This window comes from Paroedura picta, chromosome 3, assembly GCF_049243985.1.
Source record: "Paroedura picta isolate Pp20150507F chromosome 3, Ppicta_v3.0, whole genome shotgun sequence".
Taxonomy (NCBI): Eukaryota; Metazoa; Chordata; class Lepidosauria; order Squamata; family Gekkonidae; genus Paroedura; species Paroedura picta.
In genome coordinates, this window is record NC_135371.1 from 176,878,534 (window position 1) to 176,900,831 (window position 22,298).

A 22,298-nucleotide genomic window follows, 5' to 3' on the forward strand; every position below is an offset into this window, starting at 1 on the left:
GGAATAGGAAGGAAGGAAGGAAGGAAGGAAGGAAGGAAGGAAGGAAGGAAGGAAATTGGAGTGGAATAGGAAGGAAGGAAGGAAGGAAGGAAGGAAATTGGAGTGGAATAGGAAGGAAGGAAGGAAGGAAGGAAGGAAGGAAGGAAGGAAGGAAGGAAGGAAGGAAGGAAGGAAATTGGAGTGGAATAGGAAGGAAGGAAGGAAGGAAGGAAGGAAATTGGAGTGGAATAGGAAGGAAGGAAGGAAGGAAGGAAGGAAGGAAGGAAGGAAGGAAGGAAGGAAGGAAGGAAATTGGAGTGGAATAGGAAGGAAGGAAGGAAGGAAGGAAGGAAATTGGAGTGGAATAGGAAGGAAGGAAGGAAGGAAGGAAGGAAGGAAGGAAGGAAGGAAATTGGAGTGGAATAGGAAGGAAGGAAGGAAGGAAGGAAGGAAGGAAGGAAGGAGGGGGGGAGGGAGGGAGGGAGGGAGGGAGGGAGGGAGGGAGGAAGGAAGGAAGGAAGCCAGCCAGCCAGCCAGCCAGCCAGCCAGCCAGCCAGCCAGCCAGCCAGTCAGTCAGTGCTGGGAGGCTGGGTTAAGATAGCAGAGTTTTGCCCAGCCATAGAAGTGTGATCCTGAGTGTAAGAAATAAATCTCCCAAAAAGCATATTGCCAAAAAAGGTCAATCGGCATGGACTCAAGTAGATCCCCTTCACATTCAGGGTGCAGTTGAAAGGAGAGAGAGAGGTCCTTTCCTGACCGCAAGTGGCCAGCTTCTCTGGCATCCTCTGCAGGGGGGTTGTGTGAGGGATTGTCTCTCCGGGAGAGACCTGCAGAGAGAGCCCTGTGTCTCCACAGCAGGCCACATAAAGCGAGGGAGAGGTCTACGGGAGAGGGGTCAGAGGCAGCCCCATGGAGGAGAGGACAGCCCCACACCCTCAGCGTGATCTAGCCCCCCCCCAATGGCCAGGCCTGCAGGGGGGGTCCCTGAGGTTAGCCCTGTGGGGGACAGAGGTCTGGCAGAAGAATGGGCATGCGTCCTCTCCACTTCAGGCCAGAGAGGGGGCCTGTTCCCAGAGGCTCCCCCTTTGGGGCCGCCTGGAGCCCGGGGGGGGGGGGCGGGGAAGGGAAGCATCCAGGGCCCTACTTCTTCCGAGCCATGGAGGGGAGAGGCTTGGAACAGGGGCCTGCCGGTCCTTGCCTCCCCAGTCGGAGGGCAGAGGGTGCTGCTTGGGGGTCCAGGGCCTGGGAATGTGGCGTGGGGGCAGCCTGAGTGACAGGCTCTCCCTCTGGGCCTGAGGGCAGAGATGCCTCGTGTCCTTAAGAGGGGGGGAGGGCTCCGGAGGGGCCCCTCGGAGGAAGCGGGGGGGGGGGGAGATCCCCGCCCCTCCTACTCTGCTATGGCTTCTGCGGACCAAACGGAAGCTGCTGAGAAACCCTGAACCTTTTGGGGGGGCGGGGGGGCTCCTCAGCGCTGGGAAGCTAAGCGGGGTCAGCCCTGTTTGGGATTTGGATGGGAGTCCCCCAAGGAAGGGCAGGGCCAAGGCAGGCCTCCCTCCCCCCCCATTTGGTTCTTGCCTTGACTGGGAGGAAGACCTGGAAGACCCCGAGAAGGGCAGAGCTGCTCTGTAGGGGCAGCTGGGGGGCCCACCTAAAGCCCCTCCGTCAGCCAGAATGCTGGAGCAGGAACCGGGAGGGCCGGGTTCGAGTCCTCACCTTCACCATAGAAGCCGGCAAAGCCAGCCACACCCTCCCAGCCTAGCCTACCTCAAAGGGCTGCTGTTGGGAGGATCAAATGGGGGGGGGGGGCGGATTCTGTCAGTCACCCTGGGGAGTGGGGGTCTCTGTGTTAGAAATGAATATGTCCCCTGGGGCTTGGCAACGTCCTCCCCCCTCCAAGAAGCCCACAGGAGTAAGTGAAAACCAGCCCTTTGTCCCCCAAGTCTCCCCCCAGCCTCTGGCAGCCCCTTCTCCCGTTTGCCTTGACGGGTCCTCAGAGGAAGAATTGGGGTGCCCTCGTGCCCTCCTCCACCTGACTGAGCCCCCCACACCCTCCTTCTGAGGTTACTCCTGGGGGGGGGGCATGAGGTTAGCCTTTGTGGACCCTTCCCATGTCTCTGGAAGAAGGACCCCGAGAAGGCCTGAGGTGGACGCTGCAGCTGAAGCCCCTTCGGCCGGGTGGGGGGAGACTTCCCGGGGCTCTGCCTTCCAGCCAGCCTGGCACCCGTGCCAATCGCTCAGAACCGAAGGGTCCCCTGGGCGGCCTGGCCCTGCCATTCCTGAGGGAGCCGCTGGCCGTGTAATTCCTGCTGCTGCTGAGGGTCGGGGATGCGGGCCCGCTGACTCAGAGCTAGCTGTCAGTGTGGAGAAGGAGCATGGCCATTTATAGAGCTGGGGGCGCTGCGGGGACGTCACGCCTGGGCTCACTTGGGAAACGCAGCCTGACCGGGGCTCCTGCAGCCTGCTCCTGGCCAGGAGGGCTGTGAGGGACTCTGAGGCCTCCGTGGCCGCCCAGGGGAGGGGGAGGGAGTCCTGGCTCCGGGATTTCCCCTGCAAGGGCTGGAGGGTCTCCCCTGGGAGGCAGCCTGGCCACCTCTTCTGCTCCTTGGCACTCTGCGGGGGCCCTGAGCGGAGACCCCCAAGAAGCAGGGGATTCCGAGGGAAGGCTCTGCTGGCCAGAGTGATGGCAGGGCCCTCCGGGTGGCTCCCCTAGAGACAGCTCTGCTCCGCACCAGATTTATTTCCCAGTCAGCTCCTGGGGGCCCCGAGAGCCCTCCTCCTTCCCTTGCCGCCTGCTGCCCATGGGCAGAATATAGCCCACCTCGCAAGGGGGTTGCTGGGAGAAGGAAAAGGTGCAGGGGAGAACAGTGTTATCGGTTGCTCTGGCTTCCCCCTGGAGAGAAGACCGGGATAGAGATCTATAAATGCGTGACTTGGCAGGCTTCCCCGTGCCCTGGATGGCCCTGATCCAATCACGGAAGCTGAGCAAGATCAGCCCCGCCTACTACTTGGATGGGAGACCCCCCAAGGAAGTCCACAGGCCGGCCCTGGCAAACTCTCTTGCCCTGAACGCTTTACGAGGTGCAGCTTCCCCTGTAAAACGGAAGCCCTTGGTCCCCCCAGTCTCCCCCCAGCCTCTGGCAGCTCTTGTGCTGTGTTTAGACACCCTGGGCGGACTCCAGCCTGGCTGGCCTGCCCTGCCCTGCCCCTCTTCTGCCCCTTTGGGCCAGAGCCCCCCTGCCCTCCTCCGTGGCTGCTCCAGTCCGCTCTGCTCCCAGTAGGCGCCGAGGCAGCTGCCTGAAGTCCTGGTGTCCCGGGTCTGGAGGCTTCCATGTGGGCAGGAGGCCAGCCTGGGCCTGCTCTTCAGAGAGCTCCTGAGCGCCAGCACATGCCTCATCCTCGGAATATGCACACGCATTTTGCTACCAACTTCAGGGCTGCACAGGAGGAATGCGGGGGGGGGGGGGGAGCGATTCACGTTCCTGGCCAGTGGCCACACAGGCGCAGCTGGCTCAGGCTCTGGCCATTTGTCTCCATGGTGCTTCCTCGCAGAGATTTTGCTCAAGAACGGGGTCCTTTTCCAGGGGAGGGTGAACCAAGCCTCATCCACGATCCATGGTTTCCCCCTGATTTGCTCTCATCTTTCCCATGTGTAGTTTGGACAGGCCACCCTAAAGTTGTCATGGGCTCATCGTGTGGAGAGGAAGATGCCCCCCCAAGAACCACTAAGGGCTAGTCAGTCACTACCCCTTGTTGTTGTTGAATTACACCTTTCCCCTTATACCTCCACAATGAAAAAAAAGCTGGAGATTACGAGGACCAAAGGTAATGGCAACAGATGGTTGCAGTGCTCCAGCCTTGGCCAGTTTTTGTCCTGTGATGCAGCAGGGGAGAAGACAGCTCACGGTGGAACGTGTGTACATAATTCTCCTGTGGACATGCGGATAGCAATGCTGCTTCATGCGCAGCAACAATAACAGGGAAACGGAGAATCCCGTGTCTTGCCTCTGCCTCTCTTCTCACTCGGGCATGCAGACGTCCCGCCAGCTGTGTATTCAAGGAACAGCTGGGGAAATGTACCGAATGGACGACACGCCTCATTTCTGGTTCACTTCTTGCGGCATTTGGAAAGGCGCATGGCCGCAAAATATAACACACCGATGCAAGCAAGACCGGGTAACAATGAGCAGAGGTCCCTGTTTAATAAATTAGATCTTTATTATTTTAACATGATGATTTCTGTTAACAAGATTAGAAAATTACAAATACTGCACGGCTTAAGAATTCTCCATTGCAGGTAAAAAAGAATCAGCAGAATTTCAACTGCCTGGATCTGTGGGAGACATTGGCCAGACAAAAGTGTCCAGTGCCTGAGCTGCCTTTAGGCTGGCCACCAAATCTGGTGCTCAAGGCTCAAACGGGTGTAAAGGAACGGGGGCGGGAAATCCTGTGTGTGCACGGGGGGGGGGGGGGGGGCTTGTGTTAAGGCAAGCAGCGCCTGCCAGAGGGTCAGCGTGAGGCTGCTGAAAAGCTGGTGCCCCTGAGGGAGGAGAGCAGCACCCCTCACCGTGGGGCCTTGGGGGATTCCGTGGGGCCTCCAGGAGCACCCCTAGAACCTTCTTGCTCCTTCAGGACCTTGGGGGTGAAATTCAGAGCCTCTCGAATGGGACAGAAAATGAGAGCCAGCTTTGGGGGTTCCCTACCCTTGGGTGGCCGGCCAGCCTAGCAAAGCAACCCCCTTCTTCCAGGCAGGGGCACCACACACCGGGCCCTGCAGGGAGTGACCCCTCCCCGTGGAAACTGAGGCCAAGCTGACCCCAGATCTCTCCGAAGCTGACCCCAGATCTCCTCTGCAGCAAGCAAAGCGCATCATCTCAAGGTGCGCGTTCAGAAGCAGCCACCCCCATCAGAGGCCTGGAACCTCCCAGCATTGTGTGATATAACAACAATAAGAACGCCCGACCCTGCTGGTCAAGGTCTTGCTACTTGTCTACTTGGAAGTAAAATTCCTTCAGCTCAGGCTCTGCTTCGCTCTGCTTAGCCCTTTGGGTTTAGCTTAATTTAGCCTCTCTGTTCTCCAGGCTTACGAATTCTTTGTTGGGGGGAGGGGGAGCAATTCAAAGGAATTGTGTTTACTTTGTAGTGAGTTCATAATTTAAAAAAAATTGTTATGATAACACAACTGCAGAACTACGGAGTGAAAGAGCTGCAGTTTGGCTTGTTAAAAAGTTATTTTCCAGAAATGGCCGTGAAGTCTGCTCCCTCCCCCATCTTGCGGCCGTGCATTTACTCAGGAGTAGTGGGAGGGCAGGCATTCATCTGGGCTCCAGGGGGGAGGTGAACAGGTTGGTGGATCAGTGCTCTGTCCCTCCACACGGGAGAGCCTGGGGCGGCAACCCCAAAAGCCCAAAAATCTGCACCAAACGAAAAACTGCAGGCTTGTGTTGCCCTCCATGCAAGCTGGACTGTCTGCAAACACCTGAGCGAGGAGGTGGGGACCCCTCCGGGCTCCTACAGAACCAGCTGCCATATCTCCCGTGCACCACCCCGGTCCAAGGCCCCTCAATGCCCCCTCCCCAGCCACTCCGCGGAGGCCCCGGGCAAGAGGACACGAAGGCAGGCGACTCCCCAAAGGTTTGCCAGCCCCAGGCTGCCAGATACACTGCAGACAGAGCCCACTTTCCAAAGCAGATGTCGGCTATGATCCCGGGAGATCCCCAGCCACCAGCTGGAGGTTGGGAAGCCTCACACGGGCATCCCACCCCTCTCAAGGCGCAGACTTCCTGCTGAGGCCACACAGCTTCCTGCCAACAGTGCCAGCTGCCTGGCTCCACTGAGTTCCTTTGCCAACGTGGGCATCTGTGGCTGAGCCGTGCCCCCGGGGCCACTCCCCCTCCACTCCGCCCCTCTCCCCCTCCCTGGCACGCCCAGCTGGGCCGGCTCCCGGGCAGATGCCCCACTCAGGGCTCCACGGCCAGGTCTGGTCCGGACGGCACGGGCGTCCCCCGGAGTCAAGAGCGGACCGAGCGCCCCGTTGTGTGGGCCCGGAGGAGGCTGCCTGGCGGAGTCCTGGAGGTTCGGGAGTCTGTCAGCTTGGCCTCCGGCTGTGCTCCGGAGGATGTCCGACTTGGCCCGCTGGTGCTCCGTCTTCACGCTGCCTTGTGTGGTCGGGGCCGGCAGAAGGTCCGGTAGAAGCCGCGGGTGATGCGATACATCCAGACCGCGTTGAGCACCTCCAGAGCCAGACTGGGCACGATCCAGGCCAGCTGCACCCTCAGGCCCAGGCGGTCGTACTCGGGAGTGCCGTACCAGGCCAGCACCTGCGCATAGTAGCTGGGGACGACGGCGATGCGCACCACAAAGAACACCACTGTCATCGCCAGGCCATTGGCCAAGGCCAGCCGGGAGGATCGGGGCCAGCCCACCGTGTCCAGGAACCAGCTGAAAGCATTGCAAACGGGAGGAGGAGGAGAAGGAGGAGGGGGGGGTCAGGCGTGCCGGGCCCCTGGGGCAACCCAACTCCTCCAGGTCAGCCACGCAAGGAGTTTGCACAGAGATAGTTGAACCCAAAAAGAAATGCCCTTGCAAATAGGGGCTCTTAAAGATTGACACTCCCAGAAGCTGGAGGGGTCAATGTCGGCTCAGCTGCCAATGAAACGCTTTGCATGCTTTGGAAAACTCATCCTGGAGTATATGAAAAGCTTTGCTTTTGTGGGAATTGTCCATTAAGAGCGGTCCTAAACCCTCATTGTGAGGATTTGCTGCGAGTCAATTGGAGGAGAGGAGGCTGGGATGGATCACACCCCAGGCAGGAACGGCTCCTTGTACTCGAAGCCACGATCTGCATAGGCATTTCTTTAGGCTCCAGCCATGGAAGGACCCTCCCACCCTCCTCTTGACTTGTGTGTCGCTATTGCTTCCGGGGTGGGGGTGGGGCATCGAGTCTCAGCCCACTTATAGTGACCCCCCCATGGGGCATCGGAGGCAAGAGAGGCTCAGGGGCGGCTTGGCCACTGCCGGACTCTGCATCGGAGCCTGGACTTCCTGGGTGGTCTCCCGCCCAAGGACTCTCCAGGGTCGACCCAGATTAGCTTCTGAGATCTTACGCGTTCCGGCTCGCCTGGCCTACCCAGGGTCTGCACTCAGTCATCGTGGAGGAGGGACCATGTGCAGCCGATGCTGAAGGAGCTGCACTGGTTGCCAGCCTTCTTGTGGATCAAGTTCAAGGTTCTGGTTTTGACCTTTAAGGCTATATGCAGCCAGGGCCCTACCTGTCTGCGGGACTGCTTGTCTCCTTATGCTCCCTGCAGGGCCCTCCGCTGTGCGGGTATGAATTTTCTCCGCCTTTCAGGCCCTGGGGAGCTTGGAAAGTCTTCTGGGAGCTCCTTCCAGCGGGCCGGAGCCAAGGCTGAGAAGGGCCTGGCTCCTGTCAAGGTCCGTTGAACATCTTTGTGGATGGGGACCACTAGCCTGTTTGCGCTGACTGAGCACAAGGCTCTTCTGGGGACATGTTTGGAGAGACGGCCCCTGAGGTGCACATGGCCCAGGTCGCGTGTGGCCCTGAACGTTCGGATCATCACCTTAAACTTGGCCCCAGATACAACCGGGAGCCACGGAGCGGGAAGCCTGAGGAGTGGGGCTCTGTCACTGGCAGCTCCAGATTACAGGGGTGTGCAAAGAGTGTAAAGGCAGGAGGGGCTTATCCATTAGCTCTTTGGCCGGGGGGGGGCAGCATCTCTCCCCCGAGACCCACATCTGCAGCGGCTGATGCAAGCCCTTGGCCCAGCCCGTGACTTTGCCACCCATTCAACCACGTTATACGACTCACCGGAGGTTCACGAAGGGCGTGGACAGCTCTGAGAGGAGACGGAAGTTGGCAAAATAGGGCAGGACCCCCCGGCTCTGCAGAGAGAGAAAGAGACACCGCGAGTCTGTCTCCTGCCCTTTTAGCGACCTCCATGCCCATGGCTGTCCCTCCCTCCCTCCCTCCCTCCAGTGGCAGGCAGTTCCACCGTTTAAAGAGCTCTTGAGTAAGATAGAAAAGTATTTCTAGTTGCGCCTTGTCCCTAACCGCTTGGGGTGACTCGGGGGGGGGGGGGGGCTCCAATCCCTGCCCTCCAAAGAGCCAGGAACATCTGGCCTACCCCAATACAATTTCATCCCAGCAAGGAAATGCTGCCAGAATTATACATCCTCCCCCCCCCCGGACTTTACAAATAGAGAGGGACCGACAGAGAAAGAGCTAAGTGATTTAGGGGATGCCACAGCTACAGGACTGCCACACCTGGAGATTTGGGGCTGGGGCCCAGGGAGGGTGGGGGTGGACAGCTCCATTCAGCCCACCTCCCAGAGGAGCCCTTTCCTCCTGAGGAACTGCTCTTGGTCATTTGGAAATCCATGGTCATCACAGGAGTCCCCAGGAGCCAACTGGAGGGTGGGAACCCCACCTCATCTGATTTGGGGTGTTCTGAAGTTAATTTTGGGGTGAGGAGGTCAGATAATTGTGGTCAGGTTTGCTTATAAGGAAACAGGAACTGCCTTGTTTCAAAATCCGCTATCTGCAGGGCCAGAGAGCATTGGTCCCACATTATGAGAAGCAAGAAATGCTAAATGTGGCGGATGAAGCCCTTAATGCCATCAACCTAGGTGGTGTCGAAAAAGACAAGAGTCCACGTTGCACACAAATCTGCAACAGACAAAATGGAAACCTGATTCATTTTCTATCCCATAGTAAACAAGACTGGCTACAGTTCCAAGTTGGAGATGCCAGCAGATAAACCCCCCAGACTGTTCCTCCCCAGTTTGTTCCACATGACACGCCCCATCGGCCCATTAGGGTGCAGGACTGCAGCTTCAGAAGCCCACTCGGACCTCCCCGGGGCTCAGGGCAGAAGGGGACATGCGCTCGGTGGCCAAACACACACTGACCAGCACGTATCCGTAAGCGTACAGCGCCACCAGGTGGTGGCAAACGAAGAGGGCATCGCCCAGCGTCCTCCAGTAGCGCAGGAGTAGCAACAGATCTAGAACACAGAACACAAACACGGAGGGAGAGTCTACTGCAGGGGTAGTCAAACTGCGGCCCTCCGATTCCTGTTTGCTGGCAGGGGCTCATGGGAATTGTAGTCCATGGACATCTGGAGGGCCGCAGTTTGACTACCCCTGGTTGACTGGGACCAGAATGGGTTGGGCAGGGTTCAAGTGAGGTTGCCCCCTTTTCGTTCTAGCCCTGCCTGCCCCCAGCCGTCGCCTGGCAGAGACACAACTGGGCAGAGAGGTTGCTGCTGCCCGTTGAGCAGCTGCTAAAGGCCAGGAGGAGAGCTGGGGGAGGCCAAGGGGGGCTGGCATTCTGGCCACCCATCCCTGCATGCAGCACAGCCCATTCTCTCTCTGGGGCAGACTTCTGTGTGGTGGGGGCCATCTCCTAGCTCCTTGCCCTCTGCATCCATCTAGCTCACTTCCCCAGCCCCTCCCCCCCACTCTGACAAAATCTAATTGGAAACATTCACATATTATGAGGGGAAGTAATGGGAAGCGAAGAAAGTCCCTCAGAGCCCGTGCAGAAAAAAGCTCTTGTCCCAAGGTTGGGTTGCCCTGGATGCAGGTAATTCCTACCTGTATGCCGGGACACCTGTTAGCAAGAGCCAAAGTGTGCTCACTTCACAAATGAAACTTGGGACTAGTCTCTGGGTGACCCTGGGCTAGTCACAGAACAGTTCTGTCAGAGCTCTCTCAGCCCTACATGCCTCACTGAGTGTCTGCAGCAAGGGCAGGAAGAATCTTCCCCCGGCAGGAGTCCCTTGAGGCAGGAGTCCCCTGAGACTGCCTCGTGGGCCCTGCAGAGGTAAACTGGGGGGCCCGTGACTTACCATAGAGCAGGTAGCCGGAAGTGATGGCGACATTCAGCTTGACCAGGCGGGGCTCTCCCCTGCAGGGAGAGGAGAAAGTCGATGGGGGGGGGGGGCTGAGCCGGCCTCAGGCACTCCCTCCTCCCCCACAGGCAGGGGGCATCCTTGCGCCATTCCCTGCCCTCGGGCCTCTCCAGAGACAGTCCCTCCTGGCGTGGCCAAAGGGCCCAGGCAAGGACAAGTGTGGCTGAAAAGCGCCCAGTCCTCTGGCCTGGCTCCACTGCGGCCATTCCCACCGCTCTGGCCACCACCACCCTTGGGCAGGCATCAGACCGAGCCCGGAGGAGCCCAGAAGCCAGGGGAGCGAGGTTGCCCCCGTCAGCTCCCCACACTGTGGGGCTGGTCCCCAGGCTGCCTCTGATCTGGAAAGCCGGCTGGATTCCCCACTCCTTCTCCTCCACATGCAGCCAGCTGGGTGACCTTGGGCCAGTCCCAGCTCTCCCAGAGCTCAGCCCCACCCAAGCTGCTTTGGGATTCCTCCAGGTAGTGAAAAGCGGGACACCCTGACACAGTTCTTCTGCTGCTTCTCTTTCTCAAGGAGTGGGAAGGAAAAGGGGCAGAGAAAGAGAGAGACTCTGGCATGGGCAGGGACCGAGCCTCCACCTCGGCCCAAGGCCAGTCCTGGCCCTCTGGACTCCTGCCCGGAGCGGCCCCCCACCCCCTTCCCCAGCCCCAAATCCCCCGGGGGAACAAGGGCCCTTTGTCCCGCCACACAAGACGGCCCTTCACTGCTTCCCATGTGAGCCCCCCCGCTCCCCGCCCTCGGCCCTCCAGCTTTCCTGGTGCCAACAGGTGGCGGAACCAGGCGGGCGGCTGAGCCTTACCAGATGGGGTTGGCGTTGACCGCGTCGTCATACTGCAGAATGTAGAGGCAGAAGAGGCCGACCACCACGGCATGCACCGTGGACACACATCTGGGGAGGAGCGTGGGCAAGGCTTGGGTTACCGGTGGGGGGAGGGCAACGCTGGCGTGTGCGCACACAGACACACGTGCCCCCTGGCTCCTGCTCTCTCTCTGTCACACAAAGACACACACACACACACACCCCGCCCAGAGGCCCTCTGGCTCCTGGCCCCTCCCCCAGAGAGTTGCGTGCTCTCCTCCGCCCTGGCAGGTACCTGGAGTCCCATTCGCTCCGCTTGGTGGAGGGGAGGCCGGAGTAGCCGGGGCAGAGCGATGCGGAGAGCTGGGGGCTGACAGCTGAGAAGCAGAACTGGAAGGCCACGAAGCTGCCGGCCACCACGCAGCAGCCCAGGCGGCTGGAGTCCTCCATGGAGCCCTGGCAAAGCCTGCCTGCAAACGGAGGTGGGGGGGGGTTGCACAGAGGGGGTAGACAGGAGCACAGCCCCCCCCCCCCCCCCCCGGAGAGGCCTGCTGGGCTGTTTGGCAGCTGGGAAAGGGAGGTTCTCGTGGCCAGACAGCGTCTAGCAAGGGCACGCCGGACTCTGCCGGCCCAGATGACCTGGGCCCTGGGAGACAGATGCTGGACGGCCGAGGCCTTTCCCTGCAGCTGCCCCCTGGCCCTGGGATGGAGGTGGAGACTGCCTCTGCATGTGGAGGCTCTCTTTAGCCGCCCCTGAATCTGTCTAGGCCTTCCCAGGGAGCAAATCCCCCCCCTTCTTCCAGGATCCCATTTCCCATCGGCTCCCTGCAGCTCCTCTTCTCTGGGGAGGGGAACAAGAAGCCTCCCCCCAGCTGCTGCTTTCCACACAGGGACACACTTCCGGGGGGGGGGGGGCTGGGCGGCCCAGACAGAGCAGCTGAGCCATCCCTCTGGGTTGGGAGGGGGCCTGTCTGCATGCGGCACCCCCCCCCCTCAGCGTGCCTGCTGGAGTGGCCTGCTCCGGCCCTCGGGTCTTCCGGTCAGCCACAGAGGACGCTGGGCAAGCAGCCCCTCCTCCTTTACAGCATGGAGGCGGAGGGTCCAGAGGCGCCTGGAGAGCCTTGGGCAGAGGCAGCCGTAGCAGCAAGGGCCTTGCAGAAGCATGTCAGGGGCCCAGCGGGGGGGGGGAGGGGGCTGGGGGGAGCCAGGCAAGGCAAGCCGACCTCTTGCAGAAGCAGCAGCAGCAAGAGCAGAGGGGAGGATCCCGGCTGCTCCTCCTGGGGCTCTTGGGCTGGGGGGGGGGGGAGGCTTAAGCAAGGTGCTAAATATAGGAGACGTGCAACAGGAATAGCCCCGGGAAACAACCTGGAGCAGCAGGTACAGAACCACGGAGGTCAGGGCTTCCCTCAGCCCCACAGGAGGGCGGGCAGATGGCTGAGCCAGGCCCAGGAGGATGCCAATGGGAGGAGCCAAATGGCCAAAGGCTTAAGAGCCCCCCCCCCGCCCCCCAGGGGAGTTGAGCAGGTGATCAGGGCCCAAAAAGGGCCTCCGAGGGGAAGGAGGGCCAGCCAGGGGAGCAGTGCAGGTGGACCGAACTGCCGGGGAGGAAAAGAGCTTGTCCCCTTCTTGCCCCCGGGAACAAGGAGAAAACTGGCAGCAGCCCCCCCCCCCCCGCCCAAGGAAGACGTGTGATTGCACACCTTTTGAAACCCCCTCACCGGCTTACCCTGGCATGGCACAGGGGAGGACAGGGAGCCGGCTGCTCTAAGCTCTGCCTGCTGCCAGGACCAAGAGGTTTCGTTTTGGGCAGGAGCGGAGCTCAGCCGCCAGCAGCATCAAGCACTGGAACTGCCCTGGCTCCTTGAGGCCGAGGGCCTTCTTGACCCCACACCTCCTTCCACCACATGGACTACAATGACCAGCGTGCTGGCAGGGGCTCGGGAAAGCGTCGTCCACGGACATCTGGGGAGCCACCCTTGGGCCCCCTGGCCGCGCACCTTTCCTACACGCATTCCTGCCCCCAAAAGCCCTGGCTGGCACCGCTCTCCCTCGCACCTTGCCTCGCCTGTCCCCAATTCCTCCCTTGTTTTCTTGTAGTCCTTCTTGGCTCCAGACCCCCCTCTTCCCCGCCCTCCGCGTCCCCCCTCCGCCTCTCCACCGCCAGCCTTCTGAGTGGCTGCGTGGCGCAGGGGGTGGACTAGATGACCCCGGCGGTCCCCTGCTGCGGCCCCTCCGTGGCCCGCCCGCCCGCCCACTCGCCCCCGAGGGCTTCCCCGCGGCCGTACCTGCGCGGCGGTGCGGGGCTGTGGCGGGCCCTGCCCAGCAAGACTTTGCCCCCGTCCCGTCGGTCCGCTGCCACGTGGCCCCGGCCGATCACGCGCCGCCAGGCCGGCTAAGCCTCCGCAAACAGCCCGGCTCCGGCCGCCGGAGGGCAAAGTCCGGCCCCCGCGGACAGCGGGGCGCCCATCCCGGGGGGGGGCCCTCTTGGGGGGGAGGGGACTCCCGGGCTGCCTTCCTTTCATCTGGGCCAGGAGGAGCCCCCCGCGCCGCTCGGCCTCCCGCCGGGACACGCCGCTCCCGGGCGGGAGGGAGGGAGGGGGGTTCGTGCCCGCCCCCCCCAGCCAGTAGCAGCAGCAGCAGCGCACGGCGGGAGGGGGAGGGGGAGGGGGAGGGAGGGGCGCTTTGCGGCGGGGGGGGGGGGCGGACACGGGCTTCCCCTCCCCTCCCTCCCCGACGCGCCCCCGGCCAGGTGGGCCGCTCGCCCGCGGATTGGCCGTCCGGAGGCGTGCGTCACGCGGGACACCCAAGATGGCGGCGCCCGGGGAGCGCTAGGAGGGCGGGCAGGGGCGGGCAGGGGTCGTGCGGCGGGGGGTCTGCGGCCCTCCCAGGGGTCTCCGCCGGCACCGGGGCTCGCCGGGCATCGCGCGGGGCGCCCGCACCTCCCTCCTCCCCCCCTCTCCCCCCCTCTCCTCCCGGCGCGGCCTCTGCTGCGGCTTCGGACCGGGGGAGGGGGGCTGGCTGCTCGCCCGCACGACGACCCTGCGAGGTAGGTGCCGCCCCGGCCAGCCCCCCGTGGCCCTGTGGGAATCAGACCCCGGGGCGGGGCGGGGGCCTCCGAGGGCTTCTTGCAAAGGGAGCCTTCCCAGGCCGAGCTGTGGAGGCCCCGAAAAGCCAAGCGAGGGACGAGGGATGCCGAGAGCCCCATAGGGGACAGGGCATAGGGCCAGCCAGCCAGCCAGCCATGTGCTTTTGCATCCCGCCCCATATCCTCCTGCCAGCCCAGTTTCCCCCCGTGGCTCCATCTCAGTGCTCCGGCTTGGTCCATCCTGCCCATTGTGTTGGCATCCCCCTGGGTGGGCGCTTAGTAAGGGAGGCAGAGCCCGGGGTGGAGCCCTGCAACCTGCCAGCATGCCCAGGGTGGGCTGGCTGGAGAAAGGACAGGAACAGGGGCTTGCGTGTCCTTAACATGTGTCGCTCTTTGCCAGGCCTTGACCGCAGGGATCGCTGGTGCCTGTGACCTCAGCCGCTGACGCCCCCCCTGGTGCCAGGGAAGCAGCCATGCACCGAGTGCGCCCGTCCCTGCTCATGCCCGCGTGGGCACTCTCCTCCGGAACGGCGGCTGCCAAACAGAACCTCCTGCAGCTCCTGAGGCCGGATGGCCTTCGGGTAATGGGCCCCCTGAATGCCCCTCGAGGCTCCTTTCCCCCACGTGCCGCACCTGCTTTCCAGGGAGGGTGCGTCTGGGCTGCGCCTCTGCAGGACCCTTCTGCCCCCCCCCCCCGCTGCCCTGCCGTCATCCCTGCCAGCGTCACCTTTTCTCTTTCTCAGGGCCCCCGGCCGGTCCCTGTGCGGCACTTCCGACTGAGCTCGGTGTCCTGGTCCTCCAAAATCACCTGGCGAGGCAAAGGGGACAAGGACCGGGATGAAAAGGAGACCGGCAAGAGCCTGGTGACCACTGACCATCTCTTTGAGGGAGGCCCGAAGACCAAGGCCGTGTTTCAGCGAGGCGTCGATGTCTTCTGCCAGCGGGACATCCGCCGTCGGGGCCACGTGGAGTTCATCTACGCGGCCCTGAAGAAGATGAAGGAGTTTGGCGTGGAGAGAGACGTCGCCGTCTACAACAAAATACTGGACATCTTCCCCAAGGAGGTCTTTGTCCCTCAGAATTTCATCCAGAGGATGTTCAATCACTACCCCCGCCAGCAGGAGTGTGGAGTGCAGGTGCTGGAGCAGATGGAGACTTACGGTAGGCCTCCGAGGAAGGGGGGGAGAGGGGGGGACAGAGTGGGAGGGGGCGAGAGGGAGGGAGAGGGATAGAGAAAGGACAGGAGAGGGACAGGGAGACAAAGAGAGGGGGGAGAAGGACAGCGAGAGAGAGAGAGGGAGAGCCAGCACACTTTGCAGGCGTCTGGCCGAGCTGTGCTTTTCACAGGGGTGTGAGCGGGATTCCCGGCCATAGGGAATTCTGTCACAGGTTTGCTGCGACAGGAGGTGTGGCATGGCTCAGTGGTAGGGCATCTGCTTGGCCTGCAGGAGGTCCTGGGTTTGATCACCGGCATCTCCAGCTAGATGGACTAGGCAGGAGGGGATGGGAAAGGCCTCTGCCTGAGACCCTGGAGACCACTGGCCAGCCTGAGCAGACCATGCTGTCCTTCGTGGTCTGATTCTAGAGGAGACAAGTACTAGGGCCCTGGGAGGGACCCTGGCTCTGTGTGGTGCCTCTGCTTGGCCTGCAGGAGGTCCCCGGCTGCCCCTGGGAAGCCTGGCCACAAGCAGCAGAATGGGCTAGCCCCAGCAGCACTCGCTCTGGACGGGGGGGGGGGCACAGAGCAGGGAGCTTCTCCCCTCTCCTGAGGGGGTTCTTCTTCCTTTCCTCCCTTTCTTGGCAGGTGTCATGCCCAACAAGGAGACGAAGCTCCTGCTGCTCCAGATCTTTGGGGACAAGAGCCACCCCGTGAGGAAATACCAGCGGCTCATGTATTGGTTCCCCAAGTTCAAGCATATCAACCCTCACCCTGTTCCGGACCCTCTGCCCCAAGACCCCGTGGGCCTGGCACGGCTGAGCCTGCAGAGGATTGCCGCTGACCTGGATGCCAGAATCACGGCCTACCAGGTGAGCGGGGGCCGGCCGCTGGGGGGGGGGCGAGCGGAGGGAGTTCCGGAAGGGTCGCTTGCGGGATGGCAGAGGGGGCCCCGTCCGCTCTGTTGGGGCTCTGGAATCTGCCTGGGCCTTGTGCTCCCGTTGCTGCTCACGAACTCCTTGCCTCTTTATGGGAAAGGGGTTTGTTTTATGCGTTTATAATTTGATATCTAGACCTCCCTCTCTCCCTTCTACTCGCTCACAGCAGTTTACAACATAAGTCCCCAAAACCTATCCCAATACAATGAAATACAGAAGAACAATAAAAAGGAGGGGGGGGAGGGAGAGAGGTTTCTTTTAAAAAATCCAAGTGTTACCTCTCTGGACTGTGCCACAAAAATTATTCGGGGAGTATTTATGCAGAGTAGCCGTACGAAGCGCTGACCGGGACGCCCCAGGCTGACTCGATCTTGTCAGAGCTCAGGCGGGATCCTGGGTGGGGAACGGCCAGGTGGAGTCCAGGGCTGCCGCAGAGAGGCAGGCAGGCAACGGCAAAGCCACCTCTGTGTGTCTTCTGCCCTGACGTGGATGGCCCAGGCTGGACTGACCTCATCGGGTCTCGGAAGCTGAGCACGGAGGGCCCTGGTCGGGATTCGGATGGGAGACCCTCGCCCCCCCTCCAGACAGTTCTGCTGTCTTCTGCTGGGGGAGAAGCTGATGGGAGGGCAGGAAAATGACCCGAGAATGGCAGAGTCTCTCTCAGGCTGTAGCTGCTGCCACTCTGCCATGCCTCCGTGGGGCCACATTGCCCAGGGCCAATTCGGGGGGAGGGGACAGGATCAGCCTGCACTCGCAGTACTAATTTTTATTACTATTATTTATTCGATTTCTAGCTCGCCATCCCCAAAAGGCGGGTTACAACATACATAAAAACCCTGATAAAACTACCCCTACATAAAAACTACTCAGTGCACATAAAATAACCAGAACAAACACAAAATGTCCAAGGCAGTGGAAATTACAATAACTAGGCCTATCCCACTAACAACCAGGGGGGGGTTGCTGACCATTCACCCGCCCTAAGTATAACCCAGAGCCCTTGTGCTCCTAAGATGCAGTTGCCCACAGGAATCGTTGTTTCTTTTGCTTTGCGGTATTGCTTTTGTGTTCACCTAGAGTGCTACTTCTCTAAATAGACCAGTGGCGTGACCCAGCAGGGCTCTTCTGCTGTTCTTCCCAGGGGCAGGCCTCAGCCTCCATGATCTAGTTTGCTGTAGCAGTTGGCTTCCAATCTGGAGAGCTGTGTTTGATTCCCCACTTCTCCACACACAGCCAGTTGGGTGACCTTGGGCTAGTGACAGTCCTATTTGTACAGTTCTCACAGAACAATCCTGTCAGAGTTCTCTCAGCCCCACATATGTCACAGAGTGTCTGTTGTGGGGAGAGGATGCGAAGGTGATTGTCAGCCACTTTGAGGCTCCTTCGTGTCCTGTTCTTGGCTCTGCAGAGGAACTGGCTGGCCCCTGTGTGAGATGGGAGGCTGGACTGGAGGGACCCTCCCTGGCCTGACCCAGCAGGGCTGTTCTGAGGGTCTTCTCAGGGGAAGGCCTCGGCCTCTCTGCCCTGTGGCTGGCCCTGCAGAGGAACTGGCTGGCCCCTGGGTCTTCTCAGGGGAAGGCCTCGGCCTCTCTGCCCTGTGGCTGGCCCTGCAGAGGAACTGGCTGGCCCCTGGGTCTTCTCAGGGGAAGGCCTCGGCCTCTCTGCCCTGTGGCTGGCCCTGCAGAGGAACTGGCTGGCCCCTGGGTGAGACGGGAGGCTGGACTGGAGGGGCCCTCCCTGGCCTGACCCAGCAGGGCTCTTCTGAGGGTCTTCTCAGGGGAAGGCCTCGGCCTCTCTGCCCTGTGGCTGGCCCTGCAGAGGAACTGGCTGGCCCCTGGGTGAGAGGGGAGGTGTGACTGGAGGGACCCTCCCTGGCCTGACCCAGCAGGGCTCTTCTCAGGGGAAGGCCTCGGCCTCTCTGCCCTGTGGTTGGCCCTGCAGAGGAACTGGCTGAGCCCTGTGTGGGACGGGAGACTGGACTGGAGGGACCCTCCCTGGCCTGACCCAGCAGGGCTCTTCTGAGGGTCCTATCAGGGGAAGGCCTCGGCCTCTCTGCCCTGTGGCTGGCCCTGCAGAGGAACTGGCTGGCCCCTGGGTGAGACGGGAGGCTGGACTGGAGCGACCCTCCCTGGCCTGACCCAGCAGGGCTCTTCTGAGGGTCCTATCAGGGGAAGGCCTCGGCCTCTCTGCCCTGTGGCTGGCCCTGCAGAGGAACTGGCTGGCCCCTGGGTGAGACGGGAGGCTGGACTGGAGCGACCCTCCCTGGCCTGACCCAGCAGGGCTCTTCTGAGGGTCTTCTCAGGGGAAGGCCTCGGCCTCTCTGCCCTGTGGCTGGCCCTGCAGAGGAACTGGCTGGCCCCTGGGTGAGACGGGAGGCTGGACTGGAGGGACCCTCCCTGGTCTGACCCAGCAGGGCTCTTCTGAGGGTCTTCTCAGGGGGAGGCCTCGGCCTCTCTGCCCTGTGGCTGGCCCTGCAGAGGAACTGGCTGGCCCCTAGGTGAGACGGGAGGCTGGACTGGCTGGACAGTCAGAGGTCTGGTTCAGCAGGGCTCTGCAGGTGGCCTTGCATTTGGGGGACTAGGGCTCCTTCAGAGAACTGGTGTGCCTGCACCTGGACCCCACCTTGCCTTCTCTATGCCGGACATTCCAAGGGCTGCACCTTCTGTTCATGTGCATGTTCCACGGGGGGGGGGGGGGTTGGGGGGCTCTGAATGATTGTGTTTGTCACCCCCCCCCCACATTTAAATCTTTAGTTTTTGCAAAGGCAGGTTTGCTGCCGCACTCTTCCCATTTGTCCTTAAGGCAATTAAGCGTGTTCCGAGTGATTTGGTCAGTGAGCGGAAATGCTGCTGGGACTGGCTCTTGCCCCCCAGTGGGAAGTTCCTTTTAGTTCCAGAGCCTGAAGTGTCCTCTCGCCTGGGCCTCTAGTGTGAATCTCTCCCCCTGCTTGTGGCGGCCTTTCAATGTGTCCTTCCTGGGTTTGTCTTCATCTTTACAGCTCCCTTATGAAGAGGTCTTGGACTCTGGGAAAGTGATCGACCACCCGCACATCATAGGTACGCTCTCCTTTGGGCCTGCTGGGTTTGGGGTCTGAAAACAGCTCCACTCTTTGAGATCTCCGCAAAGGAGGGTGCAGCAACTGTGCCAGAAGGCGGGGAGGGTGACGTGCAGCAGACCAACTGGGTCGGGGTGCTGGGGAAATATTTGGGGGGGGGGGCAGAATGGCAGCTCCGGGGCCTGTGGGGACAGTGCCTGGGCTCTCCCATTCCTCCTCCACATTGGCTTCCTGGCAGCCTGCCAGGTGTGCTCTTCCCAAAATGAAAAGCCAGCTGTGGAGGTGGAGGAGTGGGCACTCCCTCCAAGGAACTTTCTGCCTCCCTGCCCCCTCCCCCCCACCTTTCTCCGAGTAACCCCTGCCCCCCCCCCCGCCAGTCCAAATGCAGCAGCCGAGTTGGCGCGTCTTTGTTCTTGCTGTTCCTCTCCCTCCCTCCTCCCCCTGCAGGGATCCAGAGTCCGGAGCAGCAGTCGCTTCTGTCCCGCCACCGCCCGGAGAGGCCCGTCTTTGTGGAGGGCCCCTTTCGCCTGTGGCTCAAGAACACTTGTGTTTATTACTACGTGCTCAGAGCAGAGCTGCTGCCTCTCGAAGAAAGGGCAAGTGGCATCAGACCTGCTGGTGTGCTTGGGGGGTGGGCGGGCTAGAGAGGGTCTCCCTGGAGCAGCCTGTTAGCAGGGCAGTGCCCTTGAGCCTGACTCCTGTGCAAAGGCCGGCGGGGGTGGGTGGGATCCCGATTGGGGGAGCGTGTCTGGCCCGGGCCCACGCCAGGAGAGCCTGCTGGAACCTGCTAGCATGAAAGAGGAGGCAAGCCACCCCCTGAAGCCTGGCCAAGCATAAATGTCCATGCGCAGGCCTGCCCGCTCTCACACTGCCTGGACACCTCGTGTGGCTGATCTGTCCTTTGAAACCAGGGCAGTTGGGGTGGATTGCAGTTTATGGGTAAAGTGCGTGAGGCTGGTGTGCACGAGAGGGGTGGGGGAAGAGGCTTGGAGCACAGGAAACGGAGTGTGCATCCCTAATATTTCAGAGTCCGGCAGGGGGGAGGGAGGAAAAGTATCCCTCCTGATATTTCTTCTGAAGAGAACTGATCCCTTGGCAGCATGGGGCTGTAGTTCAAATTTGGAGGAAGCCAAGGTGAAAGGAGACCTGCCCATTTTTCTGGTATTTTGGGGACTGCAGCCTTTTGGGCTTGGTGCCCCTTTGGACTTGCAACCCCACCAAGGGGGTGAGGGTGGGGCGGCCTTCCTGTGGGTCCCCAGCCTGGCGAGGCAGCTGTCCTTAGCTTTGGCCTTAGTGGTGCTGCGGTGGGGAGCCCCGTGATTTCTCTTCCCTGTTAAGTGAATATTCTGCAACAAGCTGGGGACCCCAAGTAGCCTCCAAAATCAGCCTGACGCTTGTGGGGGGTGGGCAGGGGGAGCGTAACAGCTCCAGAATATTCTACAACAGTGGTCCCCAACCTTTTTATCACCGGGGACCGATCAATGCTTGAAAGTCTTACTGAGGCCCGGGGGGGGGGTAGTCTTTTGCCGAGGGACACCGCTGCCTCTTGAGCCCCTGCTCCTCTTGCTTTCCCCTCCGGCACCCAACTTCCCGCCACTCACTGGGGGGCGCTGCCAGCAGCAATTGCGCAGTGCCATGCCAAGGAGGAGCCCCAGCCGTGGCGGCTGCTGGAGAACACCAAAGGTGAGCCGGTGGCAGAGTGGCAGGGCAGCCCCCGAGGCAGCAGCCGGGGAGGAGGATGAGGAGGAGCCGCAGCCCGGTACCGACTGATCCATGGACCGGGACCGGTCTCCAGACCTGGGGGCTGGGGACATCTGTTCTACAATACTCCCCGAAGTTAAGACCAATGTATGCGTCGGTCTGTTTACTGCTGGGCCTGCTTTCCATCGGCACTGGAGGTGCGTGCAGCCAGGGATAGACATGCACGGAAAGTTGGGTGCCTCACAGCCCAGGGGGCTACGTGGGAAACTACCTGGGACCCTGAGCCCTGGGCATTGACTAACGGGGAGGCCTCCCCTTCCTCCTCCTTTCTCTCCCCTTTCTGCAGCAAGAGGAGATCATTGACCCGGAAAGGAACTTCTACTACCCCATGCAGCTGGACTTTGACCTGGAACGAGGGCCTTGGGACAACGAGGACTTTGACATAGATGAAGGTAGCTCTCCTTTCTCCATTTTAAAAAGAATTACTGGGGAGAGATGCTCGGCCGACACTGCTTAGTTGCCTGGGCTGCTCCTGGGAGGGCCAAGTGGTCCCCAGGGAGGGCCAGCACAAGGAGGTGCTGCTGAACTGGCCAGGGTTCTAGACAGCCCCCCATGGTGCCGTGGAGGGGGGCTTTGTTTGGGAGGGGCCAGGCTTAGGGGTGGGATCTTTCCTCACTCCTCTGGAAAGGCCTGTCAGTCTGGGGGGACTGGAACTGCCGTGGGCCCCCAAGGAAGTTGTGCCTCGGGATGCGGGGTATGCAGAAAAGGTGTCGGAGGAGGCATCTAGCCCTTGCCGAGGTCCTTTACTGGGGGTGGGATGTGGGCTGTGGGATGTGGCAGAGTGAAGACTGGATCTTTCCGGGCTCTGCCTGCTCGTTTGAGTCCTTGCTGAGGTTTGCTTTCCTTCCGCCTGCTCCTGCTGACAATCTTTGTGCCTCTTTCTGCAGTTGAAGAGGGCCACGTCTTTGCCATGTGCATGGCTGGGGCCGGCGACCAGGCCACCTTGGCCAAGTGGATTGTGGGCCTTCAGGAGACGAACCCGATGCTGAGTCGGACGCCGGTCGTGTTCCGTCTCACCCCAGGGCCTCGGGAGCTGCAGGCGAGGCCTGACGCGGAGGAGAACGGTGAAGAGGAGACGGCACAGTCTCAGAGCAGCAGCTGAGAGTCCCGAACTTCTTCAGATTCTTGTCTGGTGGCGAGAACAGCTGTGCGAACTGGGCCTCAGAGCCTCAAGGCCTTGGTGCAGGACCCTTTGCCTTGCCTTGCCAGGGCAGGAAGGAGCACGTGGCCCGCCCGGCAGACTTCCTCTTCGCCAGTCATGTTTTGAATGTAGCCAGGCAGGCCTGCTGCTTCTGCCGTGTCGGGAATGAATGTTGGGGGAGCTACTCTGCCTTTCGGCAGCCGTGCTAATAAAACTGTGAGGAGTTTGTGAGCATTTCAGTCCTTGCGTCTCAGCTGTCTTGTGCTGCAGGGGTCTTCCCCTTCTGGAGAGCAAGGGCTGTCCAGCAGAGAGGCTGTGCCCACGGAGGGGTCCTCCTGCTGCATTTCCTGGCTAGAAGGGCCCTGACCTTTTGTGCTCCCTGCTGCTTGCCGGACAGGAAGGAGAAACTCATGAGAGGTTCTCCTTCTTCCTGCTCGTCTCCTGGGTCCTGAGG

The 22,298-nt window shown here is 61.2% G+C and overlaps 2 protein-coding genes across 3 annotated transcripts; one reads left to right on the top strand and one right to left on the bottom strand.

Annotated features, from left to right (window-relative positions):
- Positions 1 to 4,175: 4,175 nt before the first annotated feature.
- Positions 4,176 to 13,399, bottom strand: LOC143833746 (TLC domain-containing protein 4-B-like). 2 transcript variants are annotated; one of them, XM_077329934.1, is made up of 7 exons: positions 12,994 to 13,399; positions 11,004 to 11,178; positions 10,709 to 10,798; positions 9,846 to 9,904; positions 8,905 to 8,999; positions 7,805 to 7,878; positions 4,176 to 6,417 (listed from the first exon to the last, which is right to left on the bottom strand). In XM_077329934.1, the coding sequence occupies exons 2-7, from the start codon at positions 11,156 to 11,158 to the stop codon at positions 6,126 to 6,128; spliced, it is 765 nt and encodes a 254-aa protein (XP_077186049.1). In that variant the 5' UTR covers positions 11,159 to 11,178; positions 12,994 to 13,399; the 3' UTR covers positions 4,176 to 6,125. The 2 variants fall into 2 exon arrangements, with proteins under 2 accessions (XP_077186049.1, XP_077186050.1); XM_077329935.1 differs by lacking the exon at positions 12,994 to 13,399 and adding an exon at positions 12,435 to 12,837.
- A 214-nt stretch (positions 13,400 to 13,613) lies between these two features.
- Positions 13,614 to 22,070, top strand: ECSIT (ECSIT signaling integrator). The gene is made up of 8 exons (XM_077329929.1): positions 13,614 to 13,754; positions 14,194 to 14,374; positions 14,537 to 14,954; positions 15,598 to 15,821; positions 18,886 to 18,943; positions 19,390 to 19,542; positions 20,994 to 21,095; positions 21,591 to 22,070. The coding sequence occupies exons 2-8, from the start codon at positions 14,267 to 14,269 to the stop codon at positions 21,803 to 21,805; spliced, it is 1,278 nt and encodes a 425-aa protein (XP_077186044.1). The 5' UTR covers positions 13,614 to 13,754; positions 14,194 to 14,266; the 3' UTR covers positions 21,806 to 22,070.
- The last annotated feature ends 228 nt before the right edge of the window (positions 22,071 to 22,298 follow it).